We start from the raw sequence: 23,303 nt of genomic DNA, 5'->3' as shown, positions 1-23,303 counted from the left end.
CGGGGCAGCCGTTGGTTGCGAGGGCTGGATTTTTGTGTGTATGTTTGTGTTTGTTTGTGTGTCTGTCGACCTGCCAGCGCTTTTGTTTGGTGGGTCTCATCATCTTTCTTTTTGAATGTATTTTCCCACGTGGAATGTTTCCCTCTATTATATTCATATCATCTATATGGTGATGTAGATAAGATATCAGGCACCACATCCCGCAGCCACTCACCGTGGTGGGCCCTCGTTTCGAGTGACTGACGGAAAAAGTTTGACTTTTATGTGATGCTCAATAGCATCAAAAGATAAGGTTTTTGTAGAGTAGTTGTGTAGTCGAGTGGCTACGGTAAGGCCTTCCTTCACATGCTAAAGGTTGTGGGTTTGAATCTCATCAGGTGGCTTAATTTTTGTTTGTTTTTAAACTTTTATCAAAATGACTTTGATCATGAAACTTCCTGGCAGATTAAAACTGTGTGCCGGACTGAGACTCTAAATCGGGACCTTTGCCTTCCGCTGCAGCGTGAAAATCTCATTCTGGTGACGATCACTATTTTTATTCAATTAATTGGTTTTAATGTAATTTTTTTATTTCTATTCCTTTGCTGCATTTTAATCATTGTATGTTTATTTTTCATTTGTTCTTATCTTCTCTTTATAACTTTCCATTTCCACTTTGAATTTTTATGAATGTGAATTTAATTATATTTATCTATTTCAATATTTAAATATCTGAAAATGCTGATCTATTGGTTAAAAAACAAATGATGAAATCTATTTATATTAGCTGTACAATAGTGTCAAAACTGTATTTTTCATTACAAGACGTACATTTCTCTTTTGGAGGGTAATCATTGTACAAACATTTAAAACACAGCCTAAATTCCTATTGTACTATGAAATAAATAATGGAGATGAAAATTTAAACAAAGAAAAGGAGTGTAAGTAACACTACCGTATTTACTCGAATCTAAGCCGCACTTTTTTTCTGGTTCCTGTAATCCAAAAAACCGCCTGCGGCTTAGAATCGAGTGCAAAGTAAGTGGAAGGTCTGAAAAATGTTGGTAGGTGCCGCCACAACTAACTTCTGCCTTCGAATATGTGTAGCGCTACACGGGCATGCTTTTGCAGGCACAGAGATAAATACTGGCACCAAAACCTCTGCATCAGTAAAAAAAATTTAAAAAAAGGTGGAAGACGAGCTTTTTTCTCCGCCCCGAGTTTCGAACCACTGCATTTTCGTACATTATCCGACGAAGTAAATACAAATTCCGTATTGTTCATCTTCGAATGTAGCATAATTGCAATGTACTACGAAAATCCGACTGGCAAGATTGTTAGGGATGTTTGTCAATATGGCCAACTCTACGTTCTGAATTTTTTCCTACCTGTCAGAAGAGATGGTTGCTAATAGGAACTTTCATGAATTGTGAATCACACGCAGTATTTTCTTCACCATAAGAATAATACGAATATAAACATTTTGCCATGCATTCTTTCGTATTTGCTGCTATCGCATTTAAATCCTGTCTGCCTAATAAACTACGAAACTAGAGTGAGACAACAACAAATGCGGAAGAATATACATATCATGTAATGTTTATATTCGTATTATTCTTATGCCTAATAGTGATACAGTCAGAATTGAAGCACGGCAATTGACTAGATTTTTAAATCTAAGATGACTAATTTCTGTGCAAAATATAATGTACTAAAGAGGCGTCTGCAAAGATTTTCAAACGGAGAAAAATTTTCGCTAAACTCTCGTTCAGAACATCTTCCATCATACGTAGCTTATTATTTGGTTCTTGTTGATCATTACCAAAGAAAGCAGCAGTGTAAGTAACAACAAATAGCAGTCTCTTGCCATTGTTTCGATAATGAGACGATTACTCTCTCTTTTTTTAAAAATAGTAAGCGGCGGTAGCGCGCACAAAAGCAAGCCATGCCGCGAACGGTGACAGGTCGTAAACACTCATTATCAGAATGCGACAAACAATGCATGACAGTACAGTAATGCATTTTCAGCTTAGAGTGACGTAAACACCTATAACAAAGAGAATGGCACTTATCAGATCAAAGAAAAATAAGCAATCAATTCAAACCAGACGAAGCACGTGAAAAAGGAAGGGTACCCGTATAAATACGGATGGGGCGACTGACGCATAGCAATGGCTACCTGGTGCAGCTTAACTGCTAAGCTTATGACTCGAACCAAACTACTGTAGCTGTATCGTCATTTATTCGACCTAAATTGTGTCTCATATTACAATGGACCAACTTTGTTTCGATTTGGATGTGTGGTCTAAAACTTTTCTCTCCCCTTGAATTTCGAGTCTCAAACTTCAGATGCGGCTTAGATTCGGGAAAAATTTTTTCCTTGATTTCGAGTCTCATTTTTCAGGTGCGGCTTAGATTCGAGTGCGGCTTAGATTCGAGTAAATACGGTAAGTTCAACAAAAATGAGGAATAGAAACAATGACAGCAATAACTTTGAAGAAAAATACTACAATAAAACAAAAGAAATAAAATTAAAATAAATATATAAAATTAATTAAAATAACATGAACGAGGATTTTAAGTGAAAAAAAAAAAATGATATGAGGGAAAATGAAGGAGCTGATATGACGATTAAAATGATGTGGCCAAGGAATAGAAATATGAAACCACACACAAACCAATTAATTGAATAAAAACTATGATCAAAATAATTTTGATACAAATTTAAAAAATAAAAATATAAAACTACTTGGTGAGATTTGAACCCATGACCTGCTCCATTTCAGAGCCTTACCTATCCATAGCACAATGCAAACAGTCAATGTGAAGATACTATAGTAACGGTATTGAGGGTTGCGTAAAATTTTCAATTTTTTTCCGTCAATAACTTGCAAATGAGGACCCACCAAGGTGAATGACTGCAGGTTGTGATAGCTGGGATATTAACCTACATCACAGAAGCCACAGTTTCAGAAAGTCAGTTCCACTACTGGGGAACTCTAAGTATCAAAATGCAGACACACAAAATAAGTGGCAAGATTTATTTCAACAGTGTAATGTTTTGGAAAAACGTTTGTCCAAGTATTAATCTGTTTTGAGAAATCAGCCCATGAATTGTTTTATTGCTGCTCACTTACCATGTTCAATAATCTCTACAAGGCTCTTCAAATGAGGCAAGATAGCACACCCCATTAGGATGGCAATTTGTTGCACAATCTTGATACCAGTGTGACGAGCTTGCCACGATTTCTTGCTACGACACACGGCTTTCAAGAATGGCAAGAGAGATGGAATTCCAAGTGCAGATGCAACCACTGCAAATGCCCTGGCTGTCGTGTTACGCACGTATTCATCAATGTTGTCGATATCGGGACGCATGGTTGAAATCATTGTTGCCAGACCAGCAGCTTTAGCCAGATTTGAAATAATTTCACGACCCTCTACACGGGCGTAGTAGTCTTCATCAATGAGAAGTGGTTCAATAACCACCAGAATCTGTCAAGAGGCCATAAAATAAAATGTATAGCACATAATAACACAATAAAATAATTGACAAACTTGTGTAAATGATTAGAAGAATGGAGGACCATTTGCATCTCTACAATAAGTGAATATGGTGAAAATGGCATACACATTTTTTATCAACAAAATGCACTCTTTCCACTCCAAATATAAATACGAAAATTAGACAAGACAACTGTTTTCAGCTTCCTACAGGTACAATACTCCATGCAGAAAACAACTGCCTTCTACAGAACCTCTTTCTTACTACCTGTGGTTCGGGGAGGAAATAAATCAATCAGCTTTGCATATTTATACTGCACTGAACATTAGGGCTTAGTTGAACTTTAGATCAACTGTAGTTATGCAACATCAGTGAGCATGGAAACAATACCCAGTGATAATGTGTGCGTTTTTAGTGAGTAACCTGTGATGCATGTTTGCTTATCTTTAGGATTATAAATAAACAGGTGGGTTCCTCTCATCTTGGAGGTATGAGGGAACTGACCTCCCTTTTTAACCATGCCTAACACATACCCCCTTCCTGATGAAGGACCTGTTAGTCCGAAACCTAGGTAGTGTGACTTTTTTCTCTCTTGTGCATCTTATCAGCAGTGCTACAAATTTCACCTCCTGAAGGTAAACGATGACCAGAAATTTATTTTTCTTAACTCAATTTTTCTTTGATACGGCAAAGTATAAATTCAGAATGAAACAAGGTCACTGAAAATAGAAAGGCTATCCCATTCCAACAAAAAATTATACAAAAATAAATTCTGATTAACTCCTGATTTTATATTTTTACTTTTTTATTTAGTTATTGTAACAGTGAATAAAAATTACAGAAATTACTCTTATTTGTCAACTGATCAAGTGTGACTTCGTTTGTTTTGTTCATACATCGTTAAATGACAAATGCACACCTTTTCATTATTTGCAATGACCCAATTTACTCTTTAATTGTTATTCACTAACAACAACATTATAAAAAAGGCTTTGGCCAAAAGGTAATGTGTAACAGTCTTTTCTTGTGCCTGTCTGCAACTCAACATTTCATCTTTACAGTGAGTAGCAGCCCATACTTTTCATAATATTGTTGATATTCCAATCTGGACTTTCCACTGTTTGTATTTCACTAAACCATTTTGTGAGTGAGGAAGATCAATAAAAACTACAGGTTGTTAAAAAACACTTAAGGCATGAAATTAAAATTAGTCAGATATGTCTGTTACTATTTGCAACTATTTGTTTCCAGAAAAATTAAAGAAATGATAAGTGACAGAAAACAAATTCCTTGAACAGACAGAGGACTTAATCCCTAAATCTTGTATTTGTAGTCTGACTCTTGAGGTACTGAGTCACCAGCTTTCTTTGTTGTATTATTTCAATTTTTTTTTATTGGTCATTTCCTTCAGCAATAATGTATTAGGGAGAGACATTTAGCAGATCTGATGACAAATTGTAAAACTGCACACTCAATAAAATGTGTTGCATACCTTGTGCACATACGGTCTCACAAGATCATCTAACTTGTAAAGAATTCTGTCAATAACTTTCACAAGCAAATGTCTTTCCTGGTCTTCAAGTGTAGGCGACATCAACAGAGGAAGTATTTGGTTAAACAATGGACCAGCACCAAATTCTCTTGCTTTGTCTGTTATCTGGCGAAGAGCCGCTTTACGCATAGGGGGTGTTCCATTTTTGATTTTCAGAAGTAACTTCATTATCTTTCTCTCCTTCTGCTCCTCAGGGCTCAGAGTCTCCTCATCAACTTCCACCTGTGAATCATATGAGCAAATGTATGAAGCCAACTTTCCTAACCAATAGTGATGACATCTCTATAAATAAATCTTACAAGTTACAATCAACACACATCACGAAAAAAATAAAGTATTCAAGATTGGGTAATTAATGTTTAGTTTGGTATGATAAAATTTAGATGGGGAAAATGAGTACAGAACAGATGAATGTTCAGTCATTTCTAATGCGTGTAAAGATGTATGTTATATGTAGAGACGTGGTTGACTCCAGCTCTGGCCAGACAGCAGTCAGTCTGAGACGTTACATTGTGAACAAACAAAAATGACTAGAACCAGGATGTAGAAGCAGGCCCGCTCTTCATATGCTATGGGAGGAGATGGGACACCATAATAAATTAGATGAGCAACTGAAGGAGGAAATAAGGTCTATTGCAAATATCTTTTGTGATAAATTTAATTCTGAACACAATGTAATTGTTACAAATATGAGGGAGTGTCAAAGACAGTAAAATGACTACAAATTATAAGCATACAAAGTGGAAAGCCCCAAATCAATGTTTGAAAAGAGGTGATGAAAGCACACTGCTTTACCACAAATTAACCCTCTAACTATAGGCAATTTTCTGATTTTTCTGTATAAAACCATGGTGCATTTTTATTTGTTAATTTAAATGGTTGTAAGGACAGAAATATTGTAATGTAACAAGAAAACCAAAAATTTACTTTAGACTTTAATTTTAACAGACAATGTAAATAATGAAGGAAATGTGAAAAACTGCATTCAATGCTATGAAGCAAGATAAACTTATTTATACATATTCTGAGTGTTGTTTATCTTCAAGAAAGGGTCCAGACAAATGCTTGACAATAAAGATACAGCTGCAATGAGAAGGTATATGTGTGAGTGAGTACGGATAACATGTAAAATACGACTCCTGCAGTTTCAGACAGAAAACTACCAACATTCGATGTTCCAGAGCAGCAGGAAAATATTTGAAGGGAAAACTGTGACTTCCAATGTGCTAACATAGTGGAAATTAAGTCTGCTGTGATTATCACGGGCCTTTTAATACACATCTGCATCACCCATGGCTGGAGGGTTAACTAGCAGTTATTTGTGAGATGAGAAAGAGGTTGTTAATCATCAAAAAGACAAACTATGCTTGAATGTAATAAATTCCAGACCTAATGAATGTAAAATGCAATAAGTGAAAGTACAGTTGTTTTACTAGTTGGACCACTAGCAAGGAGGAATACTGTTACCTAGATTACAGAAAAGGGCTATTAATAACACACTAGCAACTATTTCTCTAGAGGAAGTATTTTATTTTGGAATGATCATTACTATTAATTGCTTTTCAATTGATAACATTAGTTAATGGTAGCTGGATTCAAATTATAAATTATTTTTAAAACTTTTCACATTCTTAACAAGGGTACTATGTTTGATCTGTAAGAAAATTGCCCATCACATGAACCTACAATTAAATAAAGAAAAATTATTTACTTCTCAATTAGTAGCCAAATGGAAGAAATCACACAAATGGAAGGTTTTAAAACCAAAGAATAGACTAATTTGCTGGAGGAATCGAGACATGTAACAAATGAAACCAATATTTGCAATATATTTTTAAGAAATTCCAAATTACCAGCAGCTTGTCAAAATATTGTGCATCTTCTGGTTTCATGAAGGGCAGATTTCCTTTAGGCTGGTTGTCCATATATTTTGCAGTCTTATCCTCTGTCTGGATAAAGAAACCAGCCGGTGTGCCAGCTATAGGTGTTGGTGTTGCTGTCAACTTACGGGCTGGGGTGCGTATTGGAATATACCCTGTGATACAAAGAGACAGTATTATCTGAAACTGGCATGTGAGACTGGTTTAAAATATAAAGGAAATTAATTTAACATACTTACAATATCAAAATATAAACTAAAAAATGTTGAAAATAACATTAAGGCTGCCCATTAACCTAAAACAGCATTAATTACCATTTTAATCACTGTTATGAGTGTTGGATCAATTTCTACAGTCTACAAAGAACATACACAATGTCTGATATGCCAGTATTTTATCCAAGGACTTTCTAAATGAACAAACCCACTAAAACACATCAATGGTGCCTTAAATTAATTGTGGAAACTCTGAACTACTTTGACCTGCAATTTAATGTTTACTAAAGGGAGTATGTATATGAGGATTGGCCACCACCCACCAAACAGAACATCTCGGGCAATGGAAAGTTCAGGATGCAATAAAAACAATCGTCAAATTTATCTGAGAATAATACAATCCTGAATATAAGACAACCCCCATTTTTAAGAGGATCCTTGAAAAAAAAATTTAACTCATATTCTGACTTATTAAAATTACAAATTGTTTTATTGACATAAAATATCTGCACAAAACATTAGCATTATACCTGTTCTAAACTTGGGCTATTTATTAACTGCCTACACTTTGATAATACAAGGGGAAATAAACATAAAGAAATGATTTACATTAATTATTATCTTCACTACCTTTTTTGCTTACTAACTACAAGCCTGATGTCTGGGGTATCACCATTTTTAATCATCACAGTCATCCTAATAGCACAACTGTTAAATTTATATCTTTGTTGTCAGCAATATTTGGCTGTTCCCTCCAATATGTGGCAATTTCTGAGGAGGTTACAGTAGCACCTGAGAACACAGCTGTTTTCTGCCGATCACATATTGGATTTCACTTTCATACTGACATGAGAATGTTACAATATTTCTTGCTTCAAACATATTGCCTGCCTGCCGCTCTCTCACTGGCTGCAGAGAAACATCAGCCAACACACCCTCTTTCGTTCCAGTCATATCTAATGAGGAGAATCAAATACACTGCTCACGGAAACACATTACGTATGCAACTGGCCCCTGTCTAGACTCTTACTGTCTCCTGCAGAACTGTATTTGACTGGTTTTAAAGTCAATTCAAACGGATTCAATCAAACTGTAGTTAAAACATGGGAACACTCATAAAAATCCAAAGAATGTGGTGTAGATTGTCTTGGTTGGCAGCACGACAAAATTTGCTGCCACCCACTCATCACTCCCGCCCCTCATGGCTGCTATCATTGTCCCCCATCCAGCCCTTCTGTAGTGCTGTGCTTAAGCAACTGTGAAACACAGAATTAAATATTCCGCAGTGTGACGTCACATGTAAAAAACACCATTAATACATGAATAAAAGACAACAATCGTGATTCAGTCCGATTCTCAAACTTTCATTCATCCCGGATCTAGTGACATTGTTAGTACTACCTACATGTGGTCTTGCCACTAACTCATTCTCATGATAATCATTAAGGTCAACTTAATATGGTGCAGTCGCAAACGTCGCGGCTTCTTTTCTTATCCTCCCCCCATGAACCATGGACCTTGCCGTTGGTGGGGAGGCTTGCGTGCCTCAGTGATACAGATAGCCGTACCGTAGGTGCAACCACAACGGAGGGGTATCTGTTGAGAGGCCAGACAAACGTGTGGTTCCTGAATAGGGGCAGCAGCCTTTTCAGTAGTTGCAGGGGCAACAGTCTGGGTGATTGACTGATCAGGCCTTGTAACATTAACCAAAACAGCCTTGCTGTTGTGGTACTGTGAACGGCTGAAAGCAAGGGGAAACTACAGCCGTAATTTTTCCCGAGGGCATGCAGCTTTACTGTATGGTTAAATGATGATGGCGTCCTCTTGGGTAAAATATTCCGGAGGTAAAATAGTCCCCCATTCGGATCTCCGGGCAGGGACTACTCAAGAGGACGTCGTTATCAGGAGAAAGAAAACTGGCATTCTACGGATCGGAGCGTGGAATGTCAGATCCCTTAATCGGGCAGGTAGGTTAGAAAATTTAAAAAAGGGAAATGGATGGGTTAAAGTTAGATATAGTGGGACTTCGTGAAGTTCGGTGGCAGGAGGAACAAGACTTCTGGACAGGTGAATACAGGGTTATAAATACAAAATCAAATAGGGGTAATGCAGGAGTAGGTTTAATAATGAATAAAAAAAATAGGAGTGCGGGTAAGCTACTACAAACAGCATAGCGAACATATTATAGTGGCCAAGATAGACACGAAGCCCATGCCTTCTACAGTAGTACAAGTTTATATGCCAACTAGCTCTGCAGATGACGAAGAAATTGAAGAAATGTATGATGAGATAAAAGAAATTATTCGGGTAGTGAAGGGAGACGAAAATTTAATAGTCATGGGTGACTGGAATTCGACAGTAGGAAAAGGGAGAGAAGGAAACATAGTAGGTGAATATGGATTGGGGCTAAGAAATGAAAGAGCAAGCCGTCTGTTAGAATTTTGCACAGAACGTAACTTAATCATAGCTAACACTTGGTTCAAGAATCATAAAAGAAGGTTGTATACATGGAAGAATCCTGGAGATACTAAAAGGTATCAGATAGATTATATAATGGTAAGACAGAGATTTAGGAATCAGGTTTTAAATTGTAGGACATTTCCAGGGGCAGATGTGGACCCTGACCACAATCTATTGGTTATGAACTGTAGATTAAAACTGAAGAAACTGCAAAAAGGTGGGAATTTAAGGAGATGGGACCTGGATAAACTGACTAAGCCAGAGGTTGTACAGAGTTTCAGGGACAGCATAAGGGAACAATTGACAGGAATGGGGGAAAGAAATACAGTAGAAGACGAATGGGTAGCTCTGAGGGATGAAGTAGTGAAGGCAGCAGAGGATCAAGTAGGTAAAAAGACGAGGGCTAGTAGAAATCCTTGGGTAACAGAAGAAATATTGAATTTAATTGATGAAAGGAGAAAATATAAAAATGCAATGAATGAAGCAGGCAAAAAGGAATACAAACGTCTCAAAAATGAGATCGACAGGAAGTGCAAAATGGCTAAGCAGAGATGGCTAGAGGACAAATGTAAGGATGTAGAGGCTTATCTCACTAGGGGTAAGGTAGATACAGCCTACAGGAAAATTAAAGAGACCTTTGGAGATAAGAGAGCCACTTGTATGAATATAAAGAGCTCAGATGGAAACCCAGTTCTAAGCAAAGAGGGAAAAGGAGAAAAATGGAAGGAGTATATAGAGGGTCTATACAAGGGCTATGTACTCGAGGACAATATTATATAAATGGAAGAGGATGTAGATGAAGATGAAATGGGAGCTACGATACTGCATGAAGAATTTGACCAGGGTGTCTACGTGGACAAGGAAAAAAAATTCCCGGATTTCCCGGTTAAAAACACACTTTCTCCCGGATGACAGTATATTTTCCCCTATCACTCCTTTGAATGGTTATGGTTTTGAACACGGCGTAAAATTTCCCGGCACTTTAGAAAACGAAACTCAGAGAAAAAGACACGTTTTGGAAATATCTTTGATGTGCAGCAACATGTACGCTGCGTATTTTCGTATTACGAAAACATACATTAGAAAATCCACCAAACACCACATGTTACTTTCCGAACCACTGAAACCGAGACTTCGACGCGCTTTTGTAAGCCGTTCGTAACTCATGTCACGTGATCTCGCCAGCCGATGACAGAGGATATTCAGAGCATAGGACACGTGATGTAGTCAGCCAATAGCAACATCAGTCTTAAGTAGCGCGCCAAACAGGGAAAGTTAATAGTTTAAATTAATATACATAGTGTTGTTACAAGAAAAGCAAAGCTTTCACATAAAATATTGGTCTCAAGCTGCAAGAGAAGCTAAGCTTTCGCATATACTGTTGATCTTTTTTGAGCATGTTACACTTTAAGAGATATCATACAAATGTGCCTGTAAAATTTTTAATAATGACATAAATGTCTGATCTTCAGGGTTCGAAATGCTTCTAAATGGCTCGTCATCAGACACCTGCTTTTTAAATGAGAGTCAAACGCTTTGTGATTTAATAAATTCATGGTCCATTCTTGTACGTAGTTCAAATTACGTAAAAGGATATTTACTTTGAAAGTAACGCTTTTCAAACCACCAATCGTAATATTTTCCCGCGACCTGTTACAAATAGGTTCGTTTCAGCAGTTGCCAGAGAGCTCAGGTAACAGGCGACACCGCGCTTGGGTAGATATCATGACGTAGGAAGCCCGAATGTACGTATGTGTAAAAGATCATCAATGAAAGATGATACTGCAAGAGCATCGGAATTTCGTGAACCGTATTAAAATGTGCACATTTAAAGTGCATACTTAACGGCACACTCGTATGTCCAGATTCCCATTGAAGTACCGTAGACCCCGACGTAATATTAAGCTTTTAAGTGTGGTTTTCAGGATGTAAATTTTCTTGGAGCACCAGTACTGTATTATATCATGTTTGGTTCTTTATTATGGCATTATGACATACGTGCTAGAAAATGAAAACGTGCACTTGAAATGCAGCGAACAGTTGAAACTACCCAGTACTGTGGAATTAAACATTTCGTTTCAGATACATTGACTGCCTATGTGGAAAAGATTAGCAAAAGTCAAATTTCTTTAGCAGACAGACAAAAATAACTTCATTGTTCCGCAAGGTGATTAATGCTTGACTGTCAGAAAGGTGGAAATAAAATAAAATCTGAAACTAATGACACATTTCAGCCTTTAGTAATTATGTGAATGTGTTTTAATTCACTTGATAGCTCCCGGCCACGGATATCTGTTTTGTTTTCATTTGATGTGAGAGTAAACGAAGGGGAAACAGCAAAATCACTGAACGTAAACACGGGTCACGTGGAGACTACCCAATATAGCTCAGATTGCTCTGCGCATCAAATGGTTCAAATGGCTCTGAGCACTATGGGACTTAACATCTATGGTCATCAGTCCCCTAGAACTTAGAACTACTTAAACCTAACTAACCTAGGGACATCACACAACACCCAGTCATCACGACTCTGCGCATCAGCCCCGGATCTACGACATTTGCGAACCGGGTCAATACTAAAAAAAAAAAAAAATCGAATTTTCAAAATATGTTCATCTTGTAGCGCACATCTTTCTGAAAAGTCTGAAACATAAAACGTATGTATTCGAGGAAATGTAAGACATATTATTTGGTCTTAAGTATGCCCAAATGCAGTTCCATGCATCTTCATAAAGCATTTTCCTACTGCACGTCCAAACTATATTCAGGAGAGTGGAAACTGAAATGTCCTGTGGTGCCTCTCCTGCTTCCAGTCGGCCGGTTTGGCAGCCTGCCTCTCTTTAAAAAAAATCTCGCAATTAATAGCAGATGGGATTATTTGTAATCGAGAGAACAAGAACTCTTCGGAAAATCTGAACTCTTCATTGCCCATTAGTTAATTTGCTGTTTTGTGTGTCATAAAATTAAATATAGGATATATAAAACCAGTACTGACAAGAGATAAGCAAGAAATTACACATTTCTTCAAACCTTAGCTCCTAGCGTTTTTTTCTCTCTAATCTTGCTACAGCTTTACATGGCGTGTTTTCCTTTCTGTGAAAGAATCTTTTACCTCATCAAAGTTTGTCAAACATTTTGCTACATGGAAAATCGAAATGTAGTTATCTAATACTGAAAAAGCTGTTAATAAATATAATACCCAAGGCTGGTGAGGTTTCTCGATCTGATTACGTTTATTTTGTCACTGTCTGCTAGATAAAACAAAATAGGCCTTTCTAATACGGCAGCAATTTTATAACACACCAAATAAACGAGACTGTTTTGGCACAAATGCTCATTTTTATAACATGACAGAATATAATCCAATAAGTATCAATATCAAATGCCTATTTGGCCTACTACATGCAAAAAGCTTTATGTTACGAAACAGTTTCACGTTTCATTCATATGCACCAGCTTCTCTAGCATGACATCGAAAACTAGTATTACGAAATTTTTATATAAATTTGGAATCGTCTTATTCTTCCATAATTTGTGTGATGTCCTCGTTTCTTCTCCGTCCTCGTTCTAACAAACAATCCTGTCATCACCAATTCTGTAGCTATTGCTGCCACTGTCAAAATTTGTTCGCCGATTAACTTCACGAACCCTGCCAGAATCACTGGTTTAGTTCTCCTGCAATTATTCTCCGGTTAGGCGTTGTTACGTGTTCGTACAACACGTTTTCCGCGTTACTTCCATAATAGAACTTAAGCGGCTGGTAGCCGGGGACTATACTACTGGTCCTTACTAGTGTAGCGATCTGGCCAAACATTTTCTGTCAATACTTCATTTTCTTGGACACACCGAGAAGATAATACATAATCTTTCTCACCTTGTTATTCCTGTCAGTCGTTTATTTCCATTCTGATAGTATGAATCTATGGATTTCGCTAGTAATTATAAAAACGCTGATTATTCCCACACCCAATCAGCCACATAATCAGACAGCGATTGCCACTCATCCATTCGGCTTTACTCCACTCAGCTCGTATAGCCCCGTCCCCTTTTGTCTGTGGAAAGTTTATCTCTAGATGCGACGAGGATTCTCCTGACAGAGACATCACGTACACTATGCATGCATTCAAAATTCAGCTTATGAATCATTTAGAAATAAACTTAAAATGTGTTCAAATACCAACAGAGGAGCGTTTCATCATATGACTAATTGATAGGCAGATGTGCGCTGGATGCTAGGTGCTTTGTGAAACAAGTTTTTTTCCTCTCAAGAATATGAATTAGGCGCCCCCTTTTCCCGGAAGTATCTAGCTGCTTGCACAGCCAACAGCCACATTCCAGTTGACAGAAGCGGGAGAATCTACTACTCACACGTGACTCTACTGTGCATGTGCATAAGCCCGCGCGTTAACTGCTAAAACAAATCGAATGTAAACAGTTGCGACTTCACGCTCATTGGAGGCAATTTGTTGTTATGAAGCACTGCATAGTCTTCCTAAAGCCTTTGACAAATTTTCAATCGGCAGACGCTTGCATGAGCACTTGTGTCGTCGTCGTATATGGCGCATTTCCTTTGCAATTTAAGTTATTTTCGTTTTGTTTCTCTCGTTTATGTTTTATTGTTGAAGTATTATTCTGCAGTAGCGGGATACAGTAATATCCTTTGTTAGTGTGTCGGTTCTTACTAGTCAAAATTACAAAAATTTAACTGAAAACTAAAACAATGAAAAATTCCCGGACTTCTAAAAATATCCCGGGTTTTTCCCGGTTTTCTCCCGGATGAAAAAAATCCCGGGTTTTTCCCGGATCTCCCAGTTGTCCCAGGTCGTAGACACCCTGTTGACAGAGCACTGAAAGACGCAAGTCGAAACAAGGCCCCAGGAGTAGACAACATTCCATTAGAACTACTGACGGCCTTGGGAGAGCCAGTCCTGACAAAACTCAACCATCTGGTGAGCAAGATGTATGAGACAGGCGAAATACCCTCAGACTTCAAGAAGAATATAATAATTCCAATCCCAAAAAAAGCAGGTGTTGACAGATGTGAAAATTACTGAACTATCAGTTTAATAAGTCACAGCTGCAAAATACTAACGGGAATTATTTACAGACGAATGGAAAAACTGGTAGAAGCCGACCTCGGGGAAGATCAGTTTGGATTCCGTAGAAATGTTGGAACATGTGAGGCAATACTGACCTTACGACTTATCTTAGAAGAAAGATTAAGGAAAGGCAAACCTACGTTTCTAGCATTTGTAGACTTAGAGAAAGCTTTTGACAATGTTGACTGGAATACTCTCTTTCAAATTCTAAAGGTGGCAGGGGTAAAATACAGGGAGCGAAAGGCTATTTACAATTTGTACAGAAACCAGATGGCAGTTATAAGAGTCGAGGGACATGAAAGGGAAGCAGTGGTTGGGAAGGGAGTAAGACAGGGTTGTAGCCTCTCCCCGATGTTATTCAATCTGTATATTGAGCAAGCAGTAAAGGAAACAAAAGAAAAATTTGGAGTAGGTATTAAAATCCATGGAGAAGAAATAAAAACTTTGAGGTTCACTGATGACATTGTAATTCTGTCAGAGACAGCAAAGGATTTGGAAGAGCAGTTGAATGGAATGGACAGTGTCTTGAAAGGAGGATATAAGATGAACATCAACAAAAGCAAAACAAGGATAATTGAATGTAGTCGAATTAAGTCGGGTGATGCCGAGGGAAATAGATTAGGAAATGAGACACTTAAAGTAGTAAAGGAGTTTTGCTATTTGGGGAGCAAAATAACTGCTGATGGTCAAAGTAGAGAGGATATAAAATGTGGACTGGCAATGGCAAGGAAAGCATTTCTCAAGAAGAGGAATTTGTTAACATCGAGTATAGATTTAAGTGTCAGGAAGTCGTTTCTGAAAGTATTTGTATGGAGTGTAGCCATGTATGGAAGTGAAACATGGACAATAAATAGTTTAGACAAGAAGAGAATAGAAGCTTTCGAAATGTGGTGCTACAGAAGAATGTTGAACATTAGGTGGGTAGATCACGTAACTAATGAGGAGCTATTGAATAGGATTGGGGAGAAGAGAAGTTTGTGGCACAACTTGACTAGAAGAAGGAAACAGTTGGTAGGACATGTCCTGAGGCATCGAGGGATCACAAATTTAGCATTGGAGGGCAGCGTGGAGGGTAAAAATCGTAGAGGGAGACCAAGAGATGAATACACTAAGCAGATTCGGAAGGATGTAGGTTGCAGTAGGTACTGGGAGATAAAGGAGCTTGCACAGGATAGATTAGCATGGAGAGCTGCATCAAACTAGTCTCAGGACTGAAGACCACAACAACAACAACAATATGATTTATTTTATTTTTTAGACATTTAACTCTGGGTTAATTTTCTTTCTTGCTTTGTATTAATGTCACCAGCTTGTCCTGAAGCTGATTAAAAGTGGTAATGTTTTTACCCGGTATTCTAATACATGAACAATGACCGAATTTCTCATTTGCAACCCACTTGGTAAATAATTACAGTCTTTCATAACCAAATAAAATATTGGCGTGTGTTCAGAATCAAGTAATGTTTACTGAAGAACATTTTCACCTTTCAGTATTACCTTCACTTAAACGCACCATAAATGTTTGTTAGTCTCCATACATGTATGAGAACTTTTATTGCAAACCTATTCAAATACAAGTTTACAGCATGATAGAATTTAGTGCTATGTGGTTGTGTATCATAAAATTGTCAAATTTTAAGCGAAATAATACATGTAATACATTGTAGTTGTGGCTAGTTCATAGCTTCTTTAGTATCCATTGCACTAGCACTGCACGAATCAAATGACATGCAATAGTTGAGCAATCTCAACTCTGCATTGAGCACTTCAGTGTATTGAGGAATCTTGAGCATGTTCGAGAGCAAGTATCGTTTGCCTGACCTAATCTTCTGAATTCTTCATATTAAATTTGCACTTGACCTCAATAGTCAAAGCCTCATCTGTAAATGTAAACAACCCCTATATCAATCTTTTTAACAATGTAAAATGTTGACCTCAGCAGCACTAGTTTAATCTGTGAATAAGACAATCCCATATTTTCTGACTGACATTTTTGTGAAAAATGCTCCTCTTATAATTGCGTAAATATGATTACATGTGCATGCAAACTGCTATCTCTCTTTGTTATCTGTCTGCCTGTCAGTAAGGGGGCACCTATCCTGATACACACAGTTCATACTGGTTTTTCACCTGCTACCTGATGATTGTTTAGTCTGTCTGAAGTACTAACTAACAGATCATTGAGGAGCCTCATTTTTGGCACCAGAATAAGGAAGGAAACAGAACATTATTGGTACATCTATATCTGTGTATTATCTGTAAATACTGTTATGTTCCACTCTGGATTTTCCATTGTTTAATGTATCTGTGTATTTCATTGTCTTAAGATTATGTGTAACTCCCAACCCCAGAAATATTTCACTGTAAATATTTGTGCACTGACCTGCTGGAGGCTGCAACACTTTGTAGCCTGGTGGGAACATTGCATCCAATTCATCATCAGAGAGCGGTCTGTTTCTTTCATCAATCTCACGTTCCCAGCGGTATGCCTGTAACTGTTCAGGAGTCATCGTCGCCAAGTGCCCTGTAAAAATGAAAGAACATCTAGAAGAAATCACCCAATTCAAAATATAACAGATGTTCATTAAAAGGTAATCAATATATCACACTGAATACAACAGTAAAAAAACATTAAAATTTTACTCAGTAATGTTGAAGTGTCAATAAATAAACTAACATAACTTTGGAGAACACAGAGATGATCAGCACTACATGAAGAACAGAAAACTGAAGAAAACATGAAATAAGATTGGAGCAAAGCTATAGAATGAATTAAACAGGTATAACTCCTTGAAGTGCTCTGATAAAGTAGAATGTGTAACAAGCTGTAACCAACAGCCAACTTCTATGTTTTGAGACAGAAGTTCAAATATTCAACATTGTGATGGAGAATCATTAATTAAACTGTACCATCAAACAGTAACAACTATAAAACCTCCTGTAAGTTTCTTACAGAAATCATTCCTCGAATGCCAGATTACTTCTATCTGAACATCACAAACCTGGAGTAGGGGTGGCCATCGCCATGGCCTTCTGACCAGTTGGTGTAACACCGGACGGAGTCATCAGTGATGGCGTGGCCCCTGGTGTGCCGTGTGGAGTACCATGTGGTGTGTGTGGTGTGCCGGGAGTCTGTGGGGTCATTGCACCAGGTGTCATCTGGCTGGATGGTGTCTCATCCCAACGGCTGCGCCTCTTGCTAGCAGACGGTGTCGGGGTCTCCTGGATGGGGTCACCGGCAGTCCGATCAGTGCGAGGTGTTTCTGCCCACCCACTACCGTGTCCAGGTGTTTCTGCAACAGATAGTTATACAATGTTATGTTTTAGCTACAGCAAAAAGAATTTTGCTAGTCCATAAATACGAGAAGTGTGAAAACAGATAATCTGTATATATTTCAATGACCACTTTACCAAATGAGTAAATGTTTTAAATGAACTTTTAAACATTTAAGGCAGAGAAGACACATGACAAAAACTACTTTGGAATAAAAAGAAATGTACGATGTACCTCTTTCTGTCTTTGGAGTCTCATCCCACCGGTTGCGCCGTGAGCTCGAGATTCCCTTGTCATGCTGTGGCGTTTCCCGGCCGGGTGTTGCATGTCCCGGTGTTGCGTCCCACATCCGTGTACTCTGCCCAGGCGTTGCTCCAGGGGTTTCACTACCCTTTGCATGACCAGGAGTCTCGTCCCATCTTGTTGAAGCTGGGGTGGCCTTTCCAGGAAAAATGAAACATTACTAAAGTTAACTGTACATAATATTTCTACTTTGTAAACATAAGTCTACGTGATACTCTTACAATATTAAGACACACAGAAGCATAAACTACACACTTTCCATGGAAATACAGAACATGACATTTTTATCATACTTAACAACATTGAGGCCAAAAGACATCGTGCTACTTCTAAGCTTGAAGGTTAAAAAAATAGCTCTGCATGAGAAAACGCCTTGAGTCAGGTTGATCCAGTTCAAGTGCCTATGCATGGGCAACTGGATGCCTGTGAGCAGAGGCTGAAAACAGCTTGTGCATTGGCAGTCAATGCTTTGCACACAATACTGGCTAGTCAGTTAACATTGATTAAACAAATGCAGTTAAGAGGACAATTCTACAAGAAAAATTCAACCCAGGTAAAAATATTAACATCTGATTAAATTTGCAGACTGTGACATTTATTTTTTATCATGAGTGATGAAATACTTCCACAAGATGCAAAGTGCCTCGTTGGGCTACACTGCAGAAAGTGGGGTAGCTTGAAAAACTCTGACATGTACATCATCGTGCCATTATAACAATTCTGTGCTGTTGTAACACTCGTCTTCATAGAGAGTAGTTTTGTAAATCAGTCACTTCTAATTGCATTTCCAAAGATACAGTATCTGACACAACAGGAAACAAGAGTACTAAACAATTTTAAATTACTTACTAGGCTACACATATGTGTCAAAAACTCCGAAGAAGTTTCACAATGTTATGTTGATGACTCATGAAATGTGTGCCTGAAAGTAATTTTGGAGATTGTAAATAATAATAAGAAACACTCAACATTCAACAATCATTCAAATTATCATAAACGTTATAACAAAGAAGTCAAGAGTAACGAGGTGTCTCCAAAATCAGCGTAGCTGTACAAAGGTACTTTATTTGCAGCTACCAGTTTCACGTCTGTATAGATGCTTCTACAGGTTTATCTGTCCAGAATAAAAATCACTTTGTGAAAGTTATTTGAAACTGTAGAAATGCAGAACAAGAGATAGTGTTGGCATTCAAGTCCAAACAATACCAATTACTCACAATGGCTACATTTTAATAACGGAGATGGGCTATTATGGAGTCCCAGGAATCAGGAAGTTATCCAAGTTAAAAGAGTCAAATGACATTGGTGGGTTGTCATAATAAAATTGAGTACACCAGAAAGATGCTTGTCAAAATGTACAATGCATGACTGCTGAATGTGCCAGGCCTAGCAAAAACTGGGGAGAAGCAAATAATGAATGGGACGCTAATGTCACTGGGATGAAAACTAACATCTAGGAAGATTACTATAAATACATGGGAAACATCATTAAAAAGTAACACTATAATAGGGAACTGAAACATTGTGAATGGAAAAAATGTGAAAACATCATGTACAATATTTTACAGGATTCAGTAGATGCCAGCTACATGACAAGATGTAACCAAAACTTAAAAAATCATGTGTGACGTACATAATTCTGCTGCACAGCTAACAGGCCGATGTGTAAGCAGCCCATTAACGTTCGCAATATCCTGGGAGGTGGAAGGCCACTGTTCCAAAGAGGAAAAAATAAACACATAAACAGCTACAATGAGAAAATCATAACATCCTCTTTGGCACTGTGGTATTGTTAGCTTCCACATGCTACTTACACCCCATAGGCCTAATAGCAATATGGTGGAAGTACGAGAATCACACACGATTTTATGTTTTACTTACTTCAGTTCTATACAGCTGGTGTCTTATCAAATCCTGTAATACACCCTACGGTGTGTTCTCTTGTAAGCTATTTCCCGTTTATTTCCATTCTCAATATTTCAGTCCCATTCTAGAGTACTATTTTTTGGATTACACTTTCTGTGTACTTATAGTAATTTCCCTAGATGTTAGTTACTTCTTAGATGTTTTATCCCTGTGCACATTAGTGTCTCACTCACTATTTGTTTTTCCTCACTTTTTCTTCTCTGCCTCTCTCATTCAGCAGTTATGCTTTGTACATTTTGACAAGCATCTTTCTGGTGTACTCAATTTTATTATGACAATCCGCCAATGTGGTTTGACTCTTAATGTGGATAACTTCCCGAATGCTGGGACTCCATAACTGTCCATTTACATTATGAACATATAGCCATTGTGAGTACCTGTTGTTGTTTTTTTTGTTGAATGCAACACTATCTACAGTCTGAATTTCTAGTGTTTCAAAAAATTCCACACAGTGTTTGTATTCTTGGCAGATAACCCTGAAGATGTGTCTCTGCTGTCATGAAGCCAGTAATTCTTGACTTCTTTAATTGTTATAATTTTTACGATACTTTTAATGTTGAGTGTTTCTTACTGTTATACTCAGTGTCTCTACACTCTGGTTGGCCTCCCCAGAAAGCTGTTTGTAGGATTTCAAAACTGGAAGATAATCCTTGGTGGGTTGGTTGGTTGGTTGTTTGGGGAAGGAGACCAGACAGCGTGGTCATCGGTCTCATCGGATTAGGGAAGGATGGGGAAGGAAGTCGGCCGTGCCCTTTCAGAGGAACCATCCCGGCATTTGCCTGAAGTGATTTAGGGAAATCACGGAAAACCTAAATCAGGATGGCCGGACGCGGGATTGAACCGTCGTCCTCCCGAATGCGAGTCCAGTGTCTAACCACTGCGCCACCTCGCTCGGTCCCTTGGTGGGGGGTCAGGTAGGAAGTACATATACTGTAACAGTCTGCCTTTCAAATACATGCAATTTGTCCATTTACACATAACTTTGTCACAAAAGTCAATAATAACTAGATCCCTTCCCTGAAATGTCATATTTAAGTTACTTAAATGTATCGCAATATCAGCAACAAAGGCTGTGCGCATGTGACAGAATGAGGTGTGAACGTGCGCCTGAGCTTGCTCAGAGGGCAAGTTGAGACTGCTCACATCACTTGGGGCACAGCTGGAACAACTTTAAGTTACCGTAATTTCCCTCAATAGAACGAAGTACTCTCTACTCCAATTAGACAGTTTTTTATATTCTCCTTGAGGAAAAGGTGAAGACAAAAAAGAACACTGAGGGGACTCCAAGACTCATTTGCCCACTTATGGAAAAGATATAACATCAATATAATGTTACATTACAAGAAGTAAAACAGTTTAAAAATCTTAATGCAGTGTTATAAAGGATCACACTACGAGTACTGAAAACAAATCAAACTTTTTGTGGTGGTATGCAACAATTAGAACTCTAGGATGACTGTGTAAAAGAATTTTGTTAATGACAAGATCGCTGGAGACAAATTTACCAGCAGCACAGGTATAAAAATGTGAATGGCTTACATCCTCCTTGTCCCAGGTTGAGCTCGGCTGCTGTGCACTAGCGGCGACGACCGGAGCTGTTGGCTTCTTCTTGACAGGGACAGCCTCCTCACCTCCAGTCTGGTCCCAGCGTCCTCTTCGTTTCACTGCTGCTTTTGCTACCTCTCCATTTGTCACTGCTTTAAGTGTGCCTTCTTTTGACTTCTCGACAAGTTTCTTACGCAGCTGAAAACATAAAATTTATTCTCACTACAAATCTGTGGATCATCTTGTGACTAAGAAAAAATTTTAGGACACACATGCTGTGATAGGATAAGACTTTGATGGGAAGAAGATTATGTGGTTATGACCACTCAGCTCTCCCTCTGAATGAATGGTCACCACATACTATCCTTACTGCCTGGACCCTTGCCTTTCCCCCACTGACTCCCTCCCAGGTCCTCAGCCATCACATCTAACAACACAAGTAAAGTTTAGTGAGTTGTGGATGCTTTTGTAAAATTTTATCGTGGTCCAGAGAAAAAATAAAAATTCAAATGTAGGTAAATTTTCGTTTTTCAAAAAGGTGTGGTTTATTTATATAAAATCATATTATAGGTACAAATGAGCTTTTAATTTTTACTCTTAAAAATAATATGAGCTAGACAGGTTAGAAATTAGTAGTGGAAATTACATTTGCGGTCTTGAGCCAATTTTTACAGTCCAGTTCTTGCAAGGAACAACTTATGCGAAGAGTGTCCTCAAGGTGAGGGTCTGTTAACCTTGCACAATTTTTATTTCTCAAGCAATTTATGTTTAAAAAAGTTGAATCACACATGTACATGGAGCTAACAAAACAGGCATGTAAACAGACAATTTTTGCATATGAGTAATTTTGTGAAAGATTTTTACCCCAAAATACTTCAGTGGATCTAGTTTCGTACATTTACAAGGAAATATATTCTTGGAATTCAATTATCTTCATTTGAAATGAAGACTTTGGAAGACTGGGCAACTTGCAGCCACATTAGTCCATTCTGCCACTGGAGAAACTCCATACAGGAATTTGAAGAACTGTGAACTTCCCTGTTTATGTAAAGTCTTGGAATCTTTCTGAAAATTCCTTGCCAAGATTTGCCATAAAACAAAGACACTGCAGTGTCTATTTTCAAATTCTTTTTTTATATTCAAGTACTGTTGAAAAAACAAATTCTTGATTTTAAACATCTTTTCAATAGATATCCAGCCTGTGATGGAAAACAGACACACTTTGCATTGAACCACATATTCACTTCAAATTTTCTTATAATTCAGTGTCAAGCAAGTTTAAATTTTCAGAATGTCTTTCAACAAAGCCACAGCTAGTATACTGCAGGCATCTGTTAGTATTTCCGTGTATTCCCTTCCTTCCTGTGTACCCAAGTTCTCCAAGAATGATATTACTTGTTTTATTTGCCAGGACTGTGCTATTACTTTGTCTTCACTTAGCTAGATAACACTGTTGTGCTGCAGTCAGTCAGAATATGCTGACACACAGTCTGACAAACTCCTTGAACTGCCTGAACCCAGCAGTCTTATCCTTGGTTCTCTTTACCGAGCCTTTATCTTTGCCT

The 23,303-nt window shown here is 37.9% G+C and overlaps 1 protein-coding gene across 1 annotated transcript in view; it reads right to left on the bottom strand.

Annotated features, from left to right (window-relative positions):
- The window catches only part of LOC126175116 (splicing factor 3B subunit 1), a 68,905-nt gene that overhangs the window by 17,924 nt on the left and 27,678 nt on the right, over positions 1–23,303 (bottom strand). The window contains exons 6-12 of the mRNA XM_049921670.1: positions 21,733–21,936; positions 18,199–18,403; positions 17,693–17,983; positions 17,074–17,214; positions 6,890–7,071; positions 4,977–5,258; positions 3,117–3,474 (exon numbers count right to left, since the gene is read on the bottom strand). Of these exons, the coding sequence (XP_049777627.1) occupies positions 3,117–3,474; positions 4,977–5,258; positions 6,890–7,071; positions 17,074–17,214; positions 17,693–17,983; positions 18,199–18,403; positions 21,733–21,936 (1,663 nt within the window). The remainder of the gene's footprint in view (positions 1–3,116; positions 3,475–4,976; positions 5,259–6,889; positions 7,072–17,073; positions 17,215–17,692; positions 17,984–18,198; positions 18,404–21,732; positions 21,937–23,303) is intronic.

The sequence above is a fragment of the Schistocerca cancellata genome, chromosome 3, assembly GCF_023864275.1.
Source record: "Schistocerca cancellata isolate TAMUIC-IGC-003103 chromosome 3, iqSchCanc2.1, whole genome shotgun sequence".
In the NCBI taxonomy this organism is placed as follows: domain Eukaryota; kingdom Metazoa; phylum Arthropoda; class Insecta; order Orthoptera; family Acrididae; genus Schistocerca; species Schistocerca cancellata.
This window is presented reverse-complemented; position numbering and strand designations above follow the sequence as displayed.